The sequence below is a fragment of the Danio rerio genome, chromosome 22 (genome assembly GCF_049306965.1).
Source record: "Danio rerio strain Tuebingen ecotype United States chromosome 22, GRCz12tu, whole genome shotgun sequence".
Lineage (NCBI taxonomy): Eukaryota > Metazoa > Chordata > Actinopteri > Cypriniformes > Danionidae > Danio > Danio rerio.
In genome coordinates this window covers 11,215,211-11,232,500 of record NC_133197.1, presented here as the reverse complement: position 1 = coordinate 11,232,500, position 17,290 = coordinate 11,215,211, and the positions used below count along the sequence as shown (strand labels likewise).

At 37.5% G+C, this 17,290-nt stretch overlaps 1 protein-coding gene across 2 annotated transcripts in view; it reads left to right on the top strand.

Annotated features, from left to right (window-relative positions):
* Positions 1-17,290, top strand: part of gnav1 (guanine nucleotide binding protein (G protein) alpha v1) — a 57,511-nt gene that overhangs the window by 16,795 nt on the left and 23,426 nt on the right. For both annotated transcript variants that reach the window (XR_012397487.1, NM_001166014.1), the window contains exon 4: positions 2,685-2,845. Coding sequence is in view for 1 of the 2 variants with exons in the window: in NM_001166014.1 (NP_001159486.1) it covers positions 2,685-2,845 (161 nt within the window). In the remaining variant the exon portion in view is untranslated. The remainder of the gene's footprint in view (positions 1-2,684; positions 2,846-17,290) is intronic.

The window sequence follows — 17,290 nt, the reverse complement described above, 5'->3', positions numbered from 1 at the left end:
GTTTTGCTTTTCCTGAACACTTCCTGGATGTACAAGTGGCTCAAACTCATTCATTTTGAGGCAGGAACTGGCGGACGTGCAAGAACTTTAACTATGAGGTAAACACAAAACAAAACTTTTCATCAGGAGCCCCTTCACGGGACTCCACACTTGTAAACAATCGCTCCATTGTGCTCGCGTCCAGCTCGCGCCATTCGCGCGGCTCTCGGTCCCGCCCAGACTTGTCAGTGCTACCAAGCCGACCAATCACAGAGCTTGCGCTACGCGTCGTTGCGACGTGTAGTTACAATTTTTGAGAGGTGCACGTTAGCGACGCCGACAGCCACGGCGAAGGGCTATGCGTCAGCGCCGTAGCATACGCCGGTGTTTGACACAGAAGTATAAATCAGCCTTAAGTCACTAGCCAGGCTGATGAAGCCCAACAGTTGACTTTCAGCTTTGTGTGTCCCAGCCCTAACGCTTTATGAGTGCATTTTATTTTAATTTACTTCGTTATATTTTATGTTCACATTTTGGACTTGTACTAAAGTACAAAATAATTATTATTTCTCTATCATGATTTATTTATTAATGCCACATTGTAGTTTTTTGGGGTGGGTCTGTGGTATTTCCACAACTCTTTTAAATTTCTGATTTTGGTACTAGTGTACCCATGTTTGTAATGTTTTATCATTCCGTACTCATGCATTTATTTTTACATATACATTTTTTACATTCAATAATAAATAATAAAATAATTTCTTAAGAATGTAAATAATATTGATCTCAGCAATCTTCATCTTTATTTCCTGGCCAAACTAAAAGAAGAAAGACTTTCTCCAAAAAAAAAATAGGAAATGCTGCAAATAAACATGTTCTTGCTCTCTTAAACAATACTTAAGAAATGAATAAAAAAATGGCTATTACATTTCTCTTTAACTGTAGTCATATATGTATTATTACTATTATTATTATTATTATCATCATTATTATTATTATTATTATTATTATTATTATTGTTATTATTATACCTACTATTATATTAGACATAATTTTAGACATTATACGTCATACGACTGGCATATAATTGAATATAACTGCAAAGGGCAATAACGTACATGTAAAAGATAATAAAAAATAAATTTATTAACTCTATAATCGGCTAAAGTACATCTACAGATCCTCATGGCATGTTACCCAAAGTTAACAAGGATGCCATTTCTCCAGCTAATCAAATACTAAGTCTATACATCTGCTCTAACGAGACATATTCTTGCAGTTCTGTTGCTTGCGGTCTTTAGAGGGGCCACTAGGTGGCAGCATCTTTATGCTACAACTAGATGCATGTAGATATTTAACAGGCAGACCAAACCAGGCTGTCAGTCAGTGAGTTGAGTTTCATCCTAATCCTCTGGTATCTTCCGCACGGGTGTCTCAAACAGTCATTATCTGCGTCTGAGGGTCGACTGCTGTGATTGTGAAATACACTCGTGATGTAGGCCGGGTTTGATCGGGTCATGTGATGAACGATGTATTGTAATTAGACAGATGAAGCCGATTGTTCTTTAATAACAGAGTAAGATATGTGTGTTGGGTCACACTGAAAGACCTTTGTTCTAGTCGTTTTTAATTATATTTTATGTTTAAAAAGCTGTGCTACGACTCCTAACATTACATTTTCTTACTTATCCGAACTCTTGCTAGTAATGGCTTGACTAATCATACAAAAACTGACTAATAATCATTATAATAATAATGGCAATTAAGAAATCTTGGGCGACATGGTGGCTCAGTGGTTAGCACTGTGACCTCACAGCAAGAAGGTCACTGGTTTGAGTCCCGGCTGGGTCAGTTGGCATTTCTGTGTGGGGTTTACATGCCCCCCCCCCCCCCCCCCCCAAATATGTGGTTTAGGTGAATTGAATAAACTGAATTGGCCGTAGTGTATGTGTGCGCATGTGAGAGTGTATGGGTGATTCCCATTATTGGGTTGCAGTTGGAATGGCTTCCGCTGTGTAACACATATGCTGGACAGGTTGGCGATTCATTCCGCTGTGGCGACCCCTGATGAAAAAAGGGACTAAGCTGAAGGAAACGAATGAATGAAAGATTCTTTCAAAGTTTAATATTTGTAGCAGGAGAGCTTTAATTAACATGCTACGCTTTGGTTGTTGCCTGCTGAAAAATCCAGCTTAAACCAGCCTAGGCTGGTTGGCTGGTTTTAGCTGGTCGACCAGGCTGGTTTTAGAGGGGTTTTGGCCACTTCCAGGTTGGTTTCCAGCCATTTCCAGCCTGGTCTTAGCTGGTTAGGCTGGGAGATGACCAGCTAAAACCAGCTTGACCAGCCTAACCAGGCTGGGAGCCCAGCCAAAACCAGCTATGTCCAGCTTAAACCAGGCTGGTCAAGCTGGTTTTAGCTGGTCATTTTCCAGCCTGACCAGCTAAGACCAGGCTGGAAATGTCTGGAAGAGGCTGGCTGACTGAAATTAAAAGTCCATGTGCATACTGTATACCTCATTGAGAAAAGTTCTTCAATAATTCTTTAAGCTCCTCTCTTGATGTACAAATGATATTTTTATCCATATTTATGGTGTTCCTCCGGTTTTCGTAGACTCTATTCTCTCATTATTTTCAGCAGTGCCTGAGTTAGCATGCTAACGGTAACTGTAATTGGTTTATTATCCATGTTTATGTTTTCTCTCCAGGTTCACGCTCACTCGGTTCTCTCGTGTGGCCGTTGTTTTGATGAAGACCAGATGCTGTTCCCCTTCATAGCCCACGCCCTCTGCTGTTTGTGGGCGGATCCGGGTGTGCGTTCGTCTGCGGCACGCGGATACGAGTACGAACTCAATGACTCGGCACTATAGTAAGTAACACGTCTTGAATTAGCCACCATTTGTATTTATGACTCGTCTCTACTTTGTCACGGTTCACTGTAGTATTGTACAACATGCATTTATTTTCGTTTCTACTAAAAGAAGTATTAAATAGCAAAGTATTACCATAGCACTTTTTTAGAACACTTTTGTAAATGTACCTAGTACAAGAGTACTGCAATACAGGGTGGAGCTAAACTAGTTGCTGAACATTGATTGGTTTACAGATAATCATCACTTGTGTGTAACAATCAATAGGAACAACAACACAGTATTATTATTATATTTATTGAAATCTATTGTAACCAAATTTTAGATCAGATTTTCTGTAACAAAAATGTATTTTTGGTCTTTCATCACGACTTGACTTTGTTTTTGTGTCTTGTTCTAGTTAGCTTTCACTGCTAATCATGTATGTTTTCAGACACACCAGAGATACTAACGTTTGGTGTTTTTTAGTTATTCCTTTGCCGTTTTTAGTTAGACTTTGATGTGTGTTTTTAGAGATTTGCATTTTTCAGTGTGATTTTGATCTTTTTAGTTTTCATGTGGCAGTTTTTCAGTAAATCTTTAGCATTTGTAAATTAGCATTTGATATTTTTCAGTTAGAATTTGTTTTTTTAGTTAGACTTTGGTGAGTTTTTAGTGAGGCTTGCATTTTTCAGTGTGACTTTTGTGTTTTTATGTGGCGATTTTTCAGTAAACTTTTAGCATTTGTCAGTTAGCCTTTGGTGTTATAAAACGGGTTTTCAGTTAGACTTTGGCATTTTAGTTAGAATTTTAGGTGTGTTATACTGAGACTTTAGCTATTTTCTCTTAGACTTCCATTTTTCAATGTGACTTTGGTGTTTTCAGTTTTCATGTGGCTGTTTTTCAGTTCATTTTTAGCATTTGTCATTTAGCCTTTTACATTTTCAGTTAGACTTTGTTGTTTTAAAACGTGTTTTTCAGTTAGACTTTAGAATTTTCCGTTACTCTTTGGTGAGTTTTTTAGTTGGACTTTGTTTTTCTGTTACTCTTTGGTATTTTTAGTTAGACTTTGGTGTGTTTTTAGTGAGACTTTGGTGATGTATATTTGGTGATGTGACTTTGGTGTTTTTATGTGGCGATTTTTCAGGAAACCTTTAGCATTTGTCATTTAGCCTTTGGTGTTTTAAAACGAGTTTTCAGTTAGACTTTGACATTTCTTCAGTTGGACTTTGATGTTTTTCAGTTACCCTTTGGTATTTTAGTTAGAATTTGGTGTGTTTTTAACAATTTTGGTGAGACTTTAGCAATTTTCTCTTGGACTTCCATTTTTCAGTGTGATTTTTTTTTTTGGTGTTTGCAGTTTCATATGGCCGTTTTTTAATACATTTTTAGCATTTGTCATTTAGCCTTTGACATTTTTCAGTTAGACTTTGGCATTTTTTCAGTTAGACTTTGTTTTTTTTCAGTTTCAGTTAGACTTTGGTATTTTCAGTTAGACTTTGGTGAGTTTTTAGTGAGACCTGCATTTTTCAGTGTGACTTTGGTGTTTTCATGTGGCGATTTTTTTTTTTTTTTTTTAGTAAACCTTTATCATTTGTCAGTTAGCCTTTGACATTTTCAGTTACACTTTGGTGTTTTAAAACTTGTTTTTTAGTTAGACTTTGGTATTTTCAGTTAGACTTTGGTGTTTTCATTTTTCATGTGGCAGTTTTTCAGTAAACCTTTAGCATTTGTCAGTTAGCCTTAGGTGTTTTAAAACGTGTTTTTCAGTTAGACTTTGGCATTTTGTCAGTTGGACTTTGTTTTTCCATTACTCTTTGGTATTTTCAGTGAGACTTTGGTGTGTTTTTACTAGTAAGACTTTAACAATTTTCTCTTAGACTTGCATTTTTCATTGTGACTTTGGTGTTTTCAGTGTTCATGTGGCAATTTTTCAGTAAACCTTCAGCATTTGTTAGTTACCCTTTGCTGTTTCTCAGTTAGACTTTGGCATTTTTTCAGTTAGACTATATGTTTTCAATTAGTCAGCCTTTTCAGTTTGCCTCCAGTGTTGTTTTAGTTAGCCTTCTGTGTTTCCCTGATAGCCTTGGGTATTTCTCAATTACCTTTGGTGTTTTTTCAGCCATCTTTGACATTTTTCAATTAGTCTGGCATTTTTCAATTGGAATTTGTTGTTTTCAATTTTCACATTGCAATTTTTTAGTTAACCTTTAGCATTTGTTAGCCTTTGGCGTTTTTAGTTTGATATCTGTTGTTTGACAGTTAGAGTTGGACATTTTTCAGTTAGCATTTGCTATTTTTCAATTAGACTTCAACTTTAGTTTTTTCAGGCATATCCGTCAACCCTCCCGTTTTTTTCCGGGATTCTCCTATTTAATCAAATGAAACATCTAAATAAGAGAGTTGTTTGTTGCTCTAATCAGAATGTTGAAGTTTTACAGTGAAGAAAAGATTAATGAAATTTGATAACTTGATTCAATTTCTTTATAATAATAGCTATTCATTTTAATAGGCTAAACTGTTTGCTAATTTATTTGCCGCATTTTTATTGTATACTATTTATTTTAAACTTTGTAAATAATAATAATATTATTGATACACATATACTGACCCTTTAATATGTTTATTTACACTGAAACAGCTTGATATTAACATATTTAGTAATTTGGGTATTTTATTTCTTTTTTGATAGGGGATCATCCCTTATAATCCCTGTTTTTTTTCAGTTAACCTTGTGGTGTTTTCAGTTAGCGTTTGGTATTTCATTTTGTCTCAGATGTTTTGGTGATGTAATAAAACTATTTTCACTAGCTATAAGAGATGGCACAATAATGTTACTTTTTTGATCATTCTTGAGCAAAGAGAATATAGACCATAACACGGTAATGGGTCCGCTAAACGTTTTGCATCTCATTTGAATACATTAAACCACGCTCAAATAGGCCAATCGTGATCCGTAAAAGGTCATGAATGTTTTATTCTAATCTAATTGGTCATTTGACAAGGGTACTGACCCCTGAATCTTTCTCATGTTCAGTCAGCAAAGAAATTCAGAGACGAATTATAAACTCTTTTTTTTGAAATCCATAAAGATATTTAGCACAGATTACATCATGCCAATGGAGCTGCCAGAAATCCTTAACCACTAAAATTATCATTCTGACCATTCAAATATTTAGCACAGCTGAATCAAAGAGCATAGATAAACAAAGAGGCCACACTCAATAGAACTTTCCATTTTAACAGCAGTGTCACGTCATATTTACATGCATATTTACAACAGCATTGTCACGTCATATTTACATTGGGGGAGGGAGGGGGGAATTTGGGAAAGTAGTAAAGTAGTTTGAATGACTATTGTCATCATATTTAGCCAACTGTTAAATATTTAAATCTCATTTTCCGTGTTACATTTAATCTGCAACAACAATGTGAACTTCTGTAAAGATGTGTTTAGGCAATAACTTCTGAATGCATAATAATGCAAAGACCTGAGGAGATTTCTCTATATGAAAGACTTGTGAATGGCAGATTAACCTGCTACTGGTTTTCTAATAAGGAAGGGTATTGAATATATGAAAGAAATTTGGATGATGTGTTGAGATGATTGACAGGGGACGTAACTAAGAAACATAATGGTCCGTTAATGAGGAAGTAGTGTTTTCCTGAAGTTTGCATACTCTTCTGTTAACACACTCAAAAGGATGTACATTTCCCTCACAAAAAGTACATACTTGTAGAACGTAGTACAAGTATGCGGATTGGGGCGCAACACATGCTTTGTTAACAGAAAGCTGCTATTCAAAGACACTGAAAAAGGCAGCGCATGTGGTCAATTTGACCGTTACAGCCATTCCAGCTTAAAATACTCTTTTGTGTTTTGCGTTTTTAATAAAATAACAGTGTTATAATGGAAAAATACACACATTTTGAAAATGTCAGGGTAAAATGCTTGAAGTTGAAGCTTAATAAATCCTAAAATTTATCATTATTCTCAGATTTATTGATTTCCTAGAGCTCTCGCTCTGGTTTCCAAACACTTCCAGTTTCCGTGGGCTCCATGTGGGTGTAATAGAACTGATGTGCCACTTTTGAGCCGTAATGGCTGCTGATCTGTGACTCGGTCCGACACTCCCACTGTGAATAAAGGCTGATTAGTGGGATATTCAAACAGTGAATTGTGCAATTACGCGTGTGTGCGCGGTGGCAAACTAAAACACCGGGAGGCTGATTATTTAAATGAAGCCGAGAGGGTCACCCGTGTCGCAGACGTGTGGTTTGTGCCACAGCGAATGAACCTCAAATGCTGCAGCGAGGTGTGTGTGTGTGTGTGTGTGGTAACTCATAAATGGCAATTAGAAACCAGTCAAACCTCAAAGCCTGCACCTTGTGTCAGTTGATATATATATATATCCTGCAATGGCTGCTGGGACGTCATACAATGGAGGCTTGACATGATGGCTTGTCTTTTTGATTAGCATGCGGGACACCTAGAAAAGGTTAAAAAGAATGAGGAGACGGAGGCGAGTGAGATGTGAGGTGCTGTAAACCATTGAAGTTGTCCGTACCGAATGCGTTTGACATCAGAACCCACACACTAAAACACACAGCCTTGATCTGCCACTATTCCCACACATTACTGAGCTGTACTTTGAAAATTTGTCCCAAATAAATTATTCAAAATCATGTATTGATTTTTAAATGTAACGTTTTTAAATATTTTTTTTATTTGTGGATGTAGCCATAGTCTACTAGTGTCCATTTTTTAAATGTAATATTATCATTGCTGTTATCAGTATTAGAAGTGGTTGTTATACTAATATCTGTTTATTAAACAAGCTCAAATCAGAAAAAGTTAGGACAGCATAGAAAACGCAAATAAAAATAAAGTGATTTTCAAATTTACTTTGACTTGTATTTCATTGCAGACAATATTAGCATAATATATTTCATGTTTTGTCTGGGCAACTTTATTTTATTCATTTTATTAAATATACATCCTTTTCTGTCATTCAGACCTGCAAAACATTCCAAGAAAGTTGAGACAGAAGCAATTTAGGGTTAGCAATCAAGTAAATTTGTTAAATAATGATGTGATTTAAAACGTGATTGTATTAATAATTTGCTACAAAAGCATCGAAGTAAGGTCTAGTCCTTTAGTAGCAAAGATTGCTGAGGATCGCCAGTTTGCCAACAAATACGCGAGAACAATGTTCATCGAGGAAGGATAGGAAGACATTTGTATATTTCACCTTCAACAGTGCCTAACAATTAAAAGATTCAAGGAATCTGAAGGAATTTCAGTGCATAAAGGACAAGGACGCAAGGATCCCTCAGGTGGTGCTGCATCAAAAATTATCATTCATCTAGAATGCGATATCACCACTATGGGGTCAGGACTACTTCGGCAAACTTTCAAGTACCACAATATATGGTTACATCCATAAATGCCAGTTAAATATGTACTGTGCCAAAAAGAAGCCCTATGTTAACAGTGTCCAGAAGTGCCGTCTACGTTTTTTTTGGAGAAATGGACACTGTATGCTCTAGACCAGGGGTCATCAATCTCGGTCCTGGAGGGCCGGTGTCCCTGCAGAGTTTAGCTTCAGCTTGCTTCAACACACCTGCCTGGGTGTTTCAAGTATATCTAGTAAGTTATTTTAGCTTGTTCATGTGTGTTTGATTAGGATTGGAGCTAAAATCTGCAGGGCACCGGCCCTCCAGGAACAAGTTTGGTGACCACTGCTCTAGACCAAGGAAGAAAAGGATTATTCAGACTGTTACCAGCAACAAGTCTAAAGGCCAGGCTCTGTCATGATATGGTGTTTTGCTAGTCAGTGTTTCCTCTAAGATTTTTTCTATGTTGGGCATTTTACACTGATCTACCACTACATGTTGCGTTATTTCATTGACAAATGTCGTGGGCGCAGTATTCAGTCGAGATCGCATTCATGTAATAGCCTACAAGCATGTCAATCTCTGCTTGAGCGCCAATTTTCTCGGTTCGTGCACAAAACCTCTTGCACGCCCTAAAATATACACTGCTCAAGTGCAGGTTTTTTTTGCGCGCCCTCAAATAAACGCGGCTGAAGTGTGATTTTAGTGCATTTATGAACCGAGTATGTCTCCAACATTTATTAGATTTGCTAGGAATATTTATGAATGTCACTGATAGACTTGCGGAGCGGACCGCGGCATTAATGCATCCTGAAGTAAAGTGAAACGGCTATAAACTCCAGCAAGATAAAGTCATTATATGCAGAGCCACAAACCTTTATCTAAAAATAAAGTATAATTATGGAAACTGTGTTCATCATAACTGAAAGCTACGCCGTGTTTGCTAGCCTCACGCATCACGCACCTGTCCGTCAGTCAGTCAGCACGTCACCTTAAAGGGTTTAACAACGCACAGCACTACTACTGTCACAGAAGTTTGCGCTGTTATTATTCACTTACCTTTTCATAAGTTTTCGGTGCGATTTTAACCCGCTATTTAAAAAAACGATTGAATATTTTGAATAAGAAGCTGTTATGTAGCCGTGGCGGGATGATTTCAATGTGGCGCCCCGCCACAGAAGAATGAATGTAGCCAAAACCATGCTAGTGCCCTTGCCAAAGGTAACTTGCATTTATATGGCACCTTTACCGCTGAAAAGTACTAAGAGATTTTGGAGCACAATATGCTGATGTGTTTTCCAGGGACACCTATACATATTTCAACAAGACAATGCAAAACCACAGTCTGCACACAATACAAAGTTGTGGCTGCGGAGGAAGAAGTTACAGGTACTTGACTGGCTTGCCTGCAGTCCCGACCTGTTTCCAATAGAGAATGTGTGGTGCATTTTGAAGCACAAAATATGATAACAAAGACACCGTACTGTTGGCCACCCTAAGACTTGTTTGCAGGAAGAATGGGACAAAAATACACCTGAAACACTTCATCATTTGGTGTCTTTAGTCCCTAAATGTCTTTAAAGTGTTGTGAAAAGAAATGGCAACAGTACAATGTGGTAAATGCTTCACTGTTACAACTTTTTTTTTAAATGTGTTGCAACAATAAAAATTAGAATACATGTTTTTTTTTTAATAAAATTATGAGGGACACATAAAAAATGTTTGTTGTATTGTCTGCAATAAACTACAAGTCAAAGTAAATTTAAAAATCACTTCCATATTGTCCTAGCGTATTCTGATTTGGGATTGTATGTGTGTGTGTGTTTGCGATTTGGTGTGTGTGTCATGCGAGAGAGAATTTGATTGACAGGTACTCCTGCCCCCCATTGCCCCTTGGGGCCAAGAAGCCCCTCCAGACACTTTGTCAATAATGCAGAGTCAATAACACGCTTGTCACCTGAGAGCAACTAAATTATTACCATGACACTGTTTTGAGTTACGGTTTAAAGAGAGTTAAAAACGGACACACACACACTGAACACGTAACGGCAACATAATTGTGCTTGGAAATGTTAAAAATTGTGCTTTTATTTTAAAACGAGCCTTATTTACATAAAATGATGCTCATTTGTACCAAAAAAGGAGGCTAATGACTTTATCAAATATAGTGTGGAGCTGGTTCAATACACTTAAATGCAGTTCCTCTGTGTCTCCATCCTAGCGTATCTCTCTCGCTCTCCAGGTTTAAAAGCCTTTCCTTCTCAGCTGTCATGTCAGACCTGCAGGACTCCATCACAAACACACATAGTCTCTTGCTAAAGGTCACATTGATCAGAGGGCATTTCCATCGTCTTCGCCGGACCGGCTCCGATCTCCTCACCTGCTGCATCCATCTTTCCACTTTACCTTTCATCTATTCTCATTTGCTTTCCCTCGCTATTCTGAATCCTCCAGCAAAAAACCACGACCCCAAAACCCGGACTGTCATTTCACAAAATTCAATTGTGTGGAAAAAATGGATCAGAGATGGAGTGAGCTGGCGAGATACTTCGGGGAGAAGATGGAAGGGATGTTCGGTGAGAGGTCAAAGTGGTGTCAAATCAATTCGAGAGTTAAAGTATACCTGCGAAACACCAGAAGAGGTTTTCAAACGCTAAAATACTTGGAAATGTCGTGCTGCTGGAGTATGAACCGGCTTTGAAAAGGAATAGATCAGCTAAATATGACTCTTAAAGCTGTTTTTTTTCTTTTTTGCATAGTCACGAGATTGTGATTCATGTTTGACCTTTGAACAGAAAATATTAGCTGACTTAAAATAAATTTGAATGAAAACCTAACCTAACTTAGGATGAGTTAGCAACAGTTTGGGGAAATTTTCTCAGCAAGATTTAGCTTACTATAGCTATAAGCTCCCTATCTTTTGAAAATACAGTTAATGGCTGCGTCTGAAACCGCCTACTACTCGGTAGGTACTGCATTTGAGTTTAAATATACTACTTGTCTGTTAGAAAAGTACATTCTATCTATACAGTATAAATGAGAAAAGTATGAATGGAATTCGGATGTACTATATCCGCCATTTTTTCATGGTCACGTGACCTACCTGTGTCAGTTGCGTCGCATCACTCTTATTTATGAATTCTCTTGCGGGGCATCATGGGATAGTGCAGTGTGCATGAGATGCGCACTCCAGAATTTCACCAGAAGTAGTAGGTCATTCGGGTATTTCTCGCATACTGATTTTCAAATTCTATAAGTACGGACATACTACTCGGCTCACATCTTAATTTTAGTGTACTATATAGTATGGAAGTATGCGCTTTTGGACGCAGTGAATGGCTTTGCAAGCTACTATGAAAATATAGCTAGAAAACATGGCTATAAAAGGCGATATAGCTCTAAGCTACTAACAAAACAAAGCTAACGTTAGTCATGTTTTTTTAAAGCAAAAACATTTTCAGTAGCCAGCTACAAAAACGTCAACAGTTTTAGTTGACTAACTTTATCAAATCCTTCTTTTCGCTAGTATGACATTGGCCATGCGGTTTAGGCTACTTTGAAACTTTAGCTTGCTAGGTTTTGTTATTTAAGCTAATTCTTTTTTTAAGTAGTTAGCACTCAACAACCTAGTTACAAAATAAGTAACCAATCTAAAGCTAAATCTCTAAACATCTTATTCTAAAAAGACAATCCTAATTAATTAGTTAATTAGCTCTAAGCTGCATGTCATTTTATCCTATGCTTATTTGAAAATTGTTAGTCATTTGTTAGCTACTAGCAAAACAAAACTAACGCAAGTCAAGTTAAGTTTCTAAAGCAAAAATACATTGTCAGTAGCTGCTACAAGAACATCCAGAGTTTTAGTTTACTAACTTTGGTCATGCTGTTTATGCTACTTAACTCAAACTTGCTAGCTTTTGTTGTTTAAGCTAATTATTATTGTTAAGTAGTTAGCACTCAACAACCTAGTAGCAAGAAGTAACCAATCTCAAGTAAAATTCTGTTAGAAAACAGTAACATAGTCACTATAAAAAGGTAACATGTAAAAAAAAATACTAAAAAGACACTCTTAGCTTATTGGCTCTAAGCTACTTGTCATTTTAACTTATGCTTATTTGAAAATGATTTGTCATATTGTAAGCTAAAAACAAAACAAAGCTGACAGAAGTCAATTACGATTTTTAAAGCAAAAACTTTGTTGCTAGCTGAAAAACGTCCACAGTTTTAGTTCACAAACTTTTTCAAATCTTTTTTTCGCTAGTATGACATTGGCCATGCAGTTTAAGCTACTTTAAAACTTTAGCTTGCTAGCTTTTGTTATTTAAGCCAATTGTTGTTTTTAAGTAGTTAGCATCTCTACAACCTAGTAACAAAAAGTTACCAATCTTAAGCTAAATTTCATTCTGAAAAACATTAAATCATTGTGAAGACATACTTATGATTAAGACCTTCAGAATGACATTTGAGATGCCTAATTGAGTTGCTTTCTTCTGTTAAACACAAAAGATGATATTTTGAAAAATGTTGGAAAAATTAGCCATTGACTTTCATAGTAAACTACTATAAAAGTCATTGGCTCCAATATTCTTCAGCAGCGTGTTTTGTGTTCAACAGAAGAAAGAAATTGGGAAAGTTCAGAACCGCTTGAGTGCAAGGAACATTTCTGGTAAACTACACATATAATTATACACACACTGCACATATAAATACAGCTGACCAAATATGTAGACCAGATAATGAGAATATTGGACCAGCTAATAGCCAATAGAAACTGGTTTTAGCAGCTTTTTATCTTGAGACTATTTCTGGTGTCTGAAGCTGGTAAAGTTAGGCCTCGCCTTTCCCTAAGGAGTGTTATAGAGAGTTAGACAGATTCACTGCGACAGGGCCTTTGGGTCCTGCTGGGAATTGAAGGCCAGCAACGAGTGGAAGTTGCATCCCGATGCACGTAACGACATGTCTGTCATATGCACCCAGACACGCTTCTAGAAACACACCTCGCACTCATACGCTCAGCCTCTCTGCTGAGGTGTCTGAAGTCGTGTGTTCATCGCCTGTCGTGACGCCCAGGGGGTTTACAAGATCTGACTGAGCTGGAATGCCAAGGAATCGCTCTGGCACTGAGACGGAGTAAGATATTGTGTTTGTGAGTCTGTTTATCTGTCACTAAAACAGCAACAGGGCTTGTACAAGTGTGTTTAATGTGGCAGCAACAAATATATTGCTCAACAGTTGTTGTTAACTGAAATTGTTATAACACATTTAAAATAAGTTCAAATTTGAAAACAAACACAGGTGACTGGAATGACCAGAAAATAAAACTGAAAATAAAATTAACTGATAGGCACATTTCAAAACTTTTTAGCTATTGAAAATTATCAGGCGTTTTTGTTTTTCAGCCATAGATAGATAGATAGAAAGATAGATAGACAGACAGACAGACAGACAAAAAAAAGTTTTCTCACTCCACTCTCACTCCATTTGTCATCACTGCACAGACCCTGCTAAAAAATCCAGCTTAAACCAGCCTAGGATGGTTGGCTGGTTTTAGAGGGGTTTTGGCCACTTCTAGGCTGGTTTTCAGCTATTTTCAGCCTGGTCTTAGTTGATCAGACTGGAAAGTGACCAGCTAAAACCATCTAAAACCAGCTTGACCATTCTGGTGTTAGCTGGACATAGCTGGTTTTGGCTGGGCTCCCAGCCTGACTAGGCTGATCTAGCTGGTTTTAGCTGGTCATCTTCCAGCCTGTCTAGCTAAAACCAGGCTGTAAAGGGCTGGAAACCAGCCTGGAAGTGGCCAAAACCCCTCTAAAACCAGGCTGGTTGACCAGCTAAAACCAGCCAACCATACTAGGCTGGTTTAAGATGGATTTTTCAGTAGTGGAGTGAAACTGCTTTCACACTGGATGCGGAAAACGCAGCGATATAAAGCCTATTCATTTCAATTGCTTGTGCCACACAAGTGTTGTTGTACCAAACACTATATAGAATACACAAGACGTGTATTGTTTTGAATAGGAAAAAAGTGTAATGGTCAATATGGTGAATCAAGCCCCACCCTCTAGTACAGAAGCCAATCGTCGATCGATATAGACTGACGAGGGGGAGGGGCTCAGACCAGACCTGAGTTTCTGTAGATTTAGTGCGATTCAAACGTTTAGAAATGAAAGTAAAGAAGCAGTTGTTTTTTTAATTTGATTGGTGATTCTTAATATGAAATTAAATTATAAGCTTGGCAAGCAATTTTGGGGAATTTGATGTTTTTCAAACATAATGCCCGAGCAAACTGTTTAAGAGGTGTTTTAAATATGGCCGCCGAGTGAAATGACTTACCTTAAAGAGACTTTGGCTGTACTGACTAAAACGCAAGAGCAGCACAGCATACCTTCAACTAGTTTGTGCAAGCTCAGTATGACGCCCTGTGGATATTCCTCTCATGTAAACGAATACTTATCCATGCATCAACTATACATGTTCACCTAAAAAGCAAAGTCCGGTCAAACAACGTCCCAACAGTACATTTCTATGTAGCGTGCTTGCTTTTGCTGCTTGCAATAGTGCTACTGTACTGTCATGGCAACATTGGTAAAGTGACGCCTCTAGACTTGATCGCTGTCAATAACATTTTACTGTCGTTAAAATATGGTTATTTTATTGGCTAGCATTTTTTAACACTATAATGTATGTTGTTGTTGTTGTTGTTTTCATACAAAATTCATAAAAATTACTTTTTTAAACAATAAAATAACTAATTTAGGCTAAAGATAGCAGGACCATAGTCAAAAATAAGCTATACAAAGGAACAGTTTAGCTAAGTTAAAAAGATTAAAAAGATCAAGATTCTCTTAAAACTGTTTTAGCACTGTTTCTCTTTCAAAACTAAAGTTTATGGTATGTGCTAGCTTATCTCGGTGTTTAAAATCTTCTGATAAAACTGCTAACTACATAAAGCTGCAATGCTAAGTAGTATGCTACAATTATTAAAATTTGATATACTAACAAGTCATCGGATTGATCCCATGGGCCGGCCTGAACACCCGCCGGTGACCTACTCAAAACCTGCAGTTCTCCATGATGAGCATCTAGTGTTCTCCTGCCTCCGGAGCCTAGACTGCAGCTCTGCACAAGAAGTTTGGCCAGAGAAGAAACGGTCGTGCTTAACTGAGCCTGGTTTCTCTCAAGGATTTTTTCCTTCACTTTCTTCAATTGGTGAAGTTTGTTCCTCGCAACCGTCACCACCGGCTTGCTTGGTTTGGACTTGTGGAGCTTCTCATTGATGGATTTGCTCTTTAGTGTTTGGACTTCCAGCAGTAAAAATGAAACCACACTGAACTGAACTAAACTAAACCTCAACTCTGAAAACTGGACTGGCACCGTTTCAATCTACTAGACCTTCTGTAAGCTGCTTTGGCACTATGTACATTGGAAAAGCGCTATAGAAATAAAGATAAATTGAATTGAATATATACTAATGTCTACTATAGCAGTCTTTGCTGCAACAGTGTGTATATTTCAGTGTTCAAAATCAAGCTAGCGCTGCTAAATCATCTGCTCTGACGTACTGGCATATAGCACAACCTGGTTTTGAGTTCACATGAACAGAATAATAAAATGGTCTTAGACCAAAATAATGTGCCCTCAAACACTCTTAATCAAAAACTGTGGCACACTTATCTGAGGTTTATGCTTCAAAACTGTTTAAATGCGTTTGTCTAATTCTCTCTCCAGGGTGTTTGTGACCTCCTGTGAGGTGTGAATGTCACTGTGTAGCGCGCGCTCCTGGATAATCCCTCTCTTGAGCACATCCACGTATAGAAAACCCCCACAGATTTGCTTATACTGTATCATGTTGTATTTATATTCATAGCAGTAATTATTATACGGCGCGTGTTTCCCTCGGGCCTGTGTTATCACCACTGCAGTCAGAGGTAAATCCGCTTACCTAGACAATTTGATACGGCCCTTAAGGACAGCGGCTTTTACCACAGACACCCGATTATAGGAGCTGAAGATGCTTTTTATTTATTGACAGTTTGCTGGATATGAAGTTGCTCCTTGATATGAACCTGTTGTTGTCAAGCCAGGAGTAGCTGAAAGGCAGGGTAATATCTAATATTTTAATGCAGTAATGTCTCCATTTTGTCATGTTAATACTAAAGTAAACTGCACTTTAGGGAAATGCATGATATCGGTAGCATATCGGTTGTCATCCGATATTAGAGATTTAACCTTCATTTTTTCTATGCGTTAGATGTTGAATTGCTTATGCACATTCAACCTAACGCTTTCACCATTTTTATATTGATGTTGATAAAAATGGGTTGGTGAAACCCAGTGTTGGGTCAAATATGGACAAACCCAAACACAGCTCAGATTTTCAAGTTTCAAGTCTCAGTTTTGTCCACAAACAGCTCCTGTGTGTAGGACTAGTTCTTACGCATCTCATTCATTCATTTTCATTCAGCTTAATCAGGGGTGCCCAAACTTTTTCTTATGAAGGGCCAAAAAGCAAACTTAAGGGCTGTGGGCCGAAGGTAAATATGCCAAACTGCATTACATTAAAGTTGCCATGGGTAATTAATATATTTAAAAATAACTATAAATCATTGCTTTGTATTACCTAATGCAGTATTTTAATAATAAATATATAACAGTAAAAACAAAAACAATCCAGTTTATAACAGAATGGAGTTCAATGCCGAATACACGAGTCAAGCTGCACCTTTTTTGCCTTGATTTGATGTCTAGCTGATGTCTTCGGCATTGTTCTCTGTTCATAGATTGACAGCATTTTCTGTATTTATTAAGTAATCTGACTAATTTACAACATTTAATTGAAACATTTCTAAAAAACAATCTAAAAAAGCAATGTTATAGATATGACGATGTCAGTTGAAGGCATTCGCCCCCAACCCTCCTATCAGTCTCTTCTCAGACTGGATGGTAGGCCAAATCAAAGGTTACCATGGGCCAACTTTAACCCGCGGGCCCTAGTTTGGGCATCTCTGGGCTTAATACATCTCATCCAAACCTTTTTTCTTTGTTTTTTTTTTTTTGACTGTTGTAGC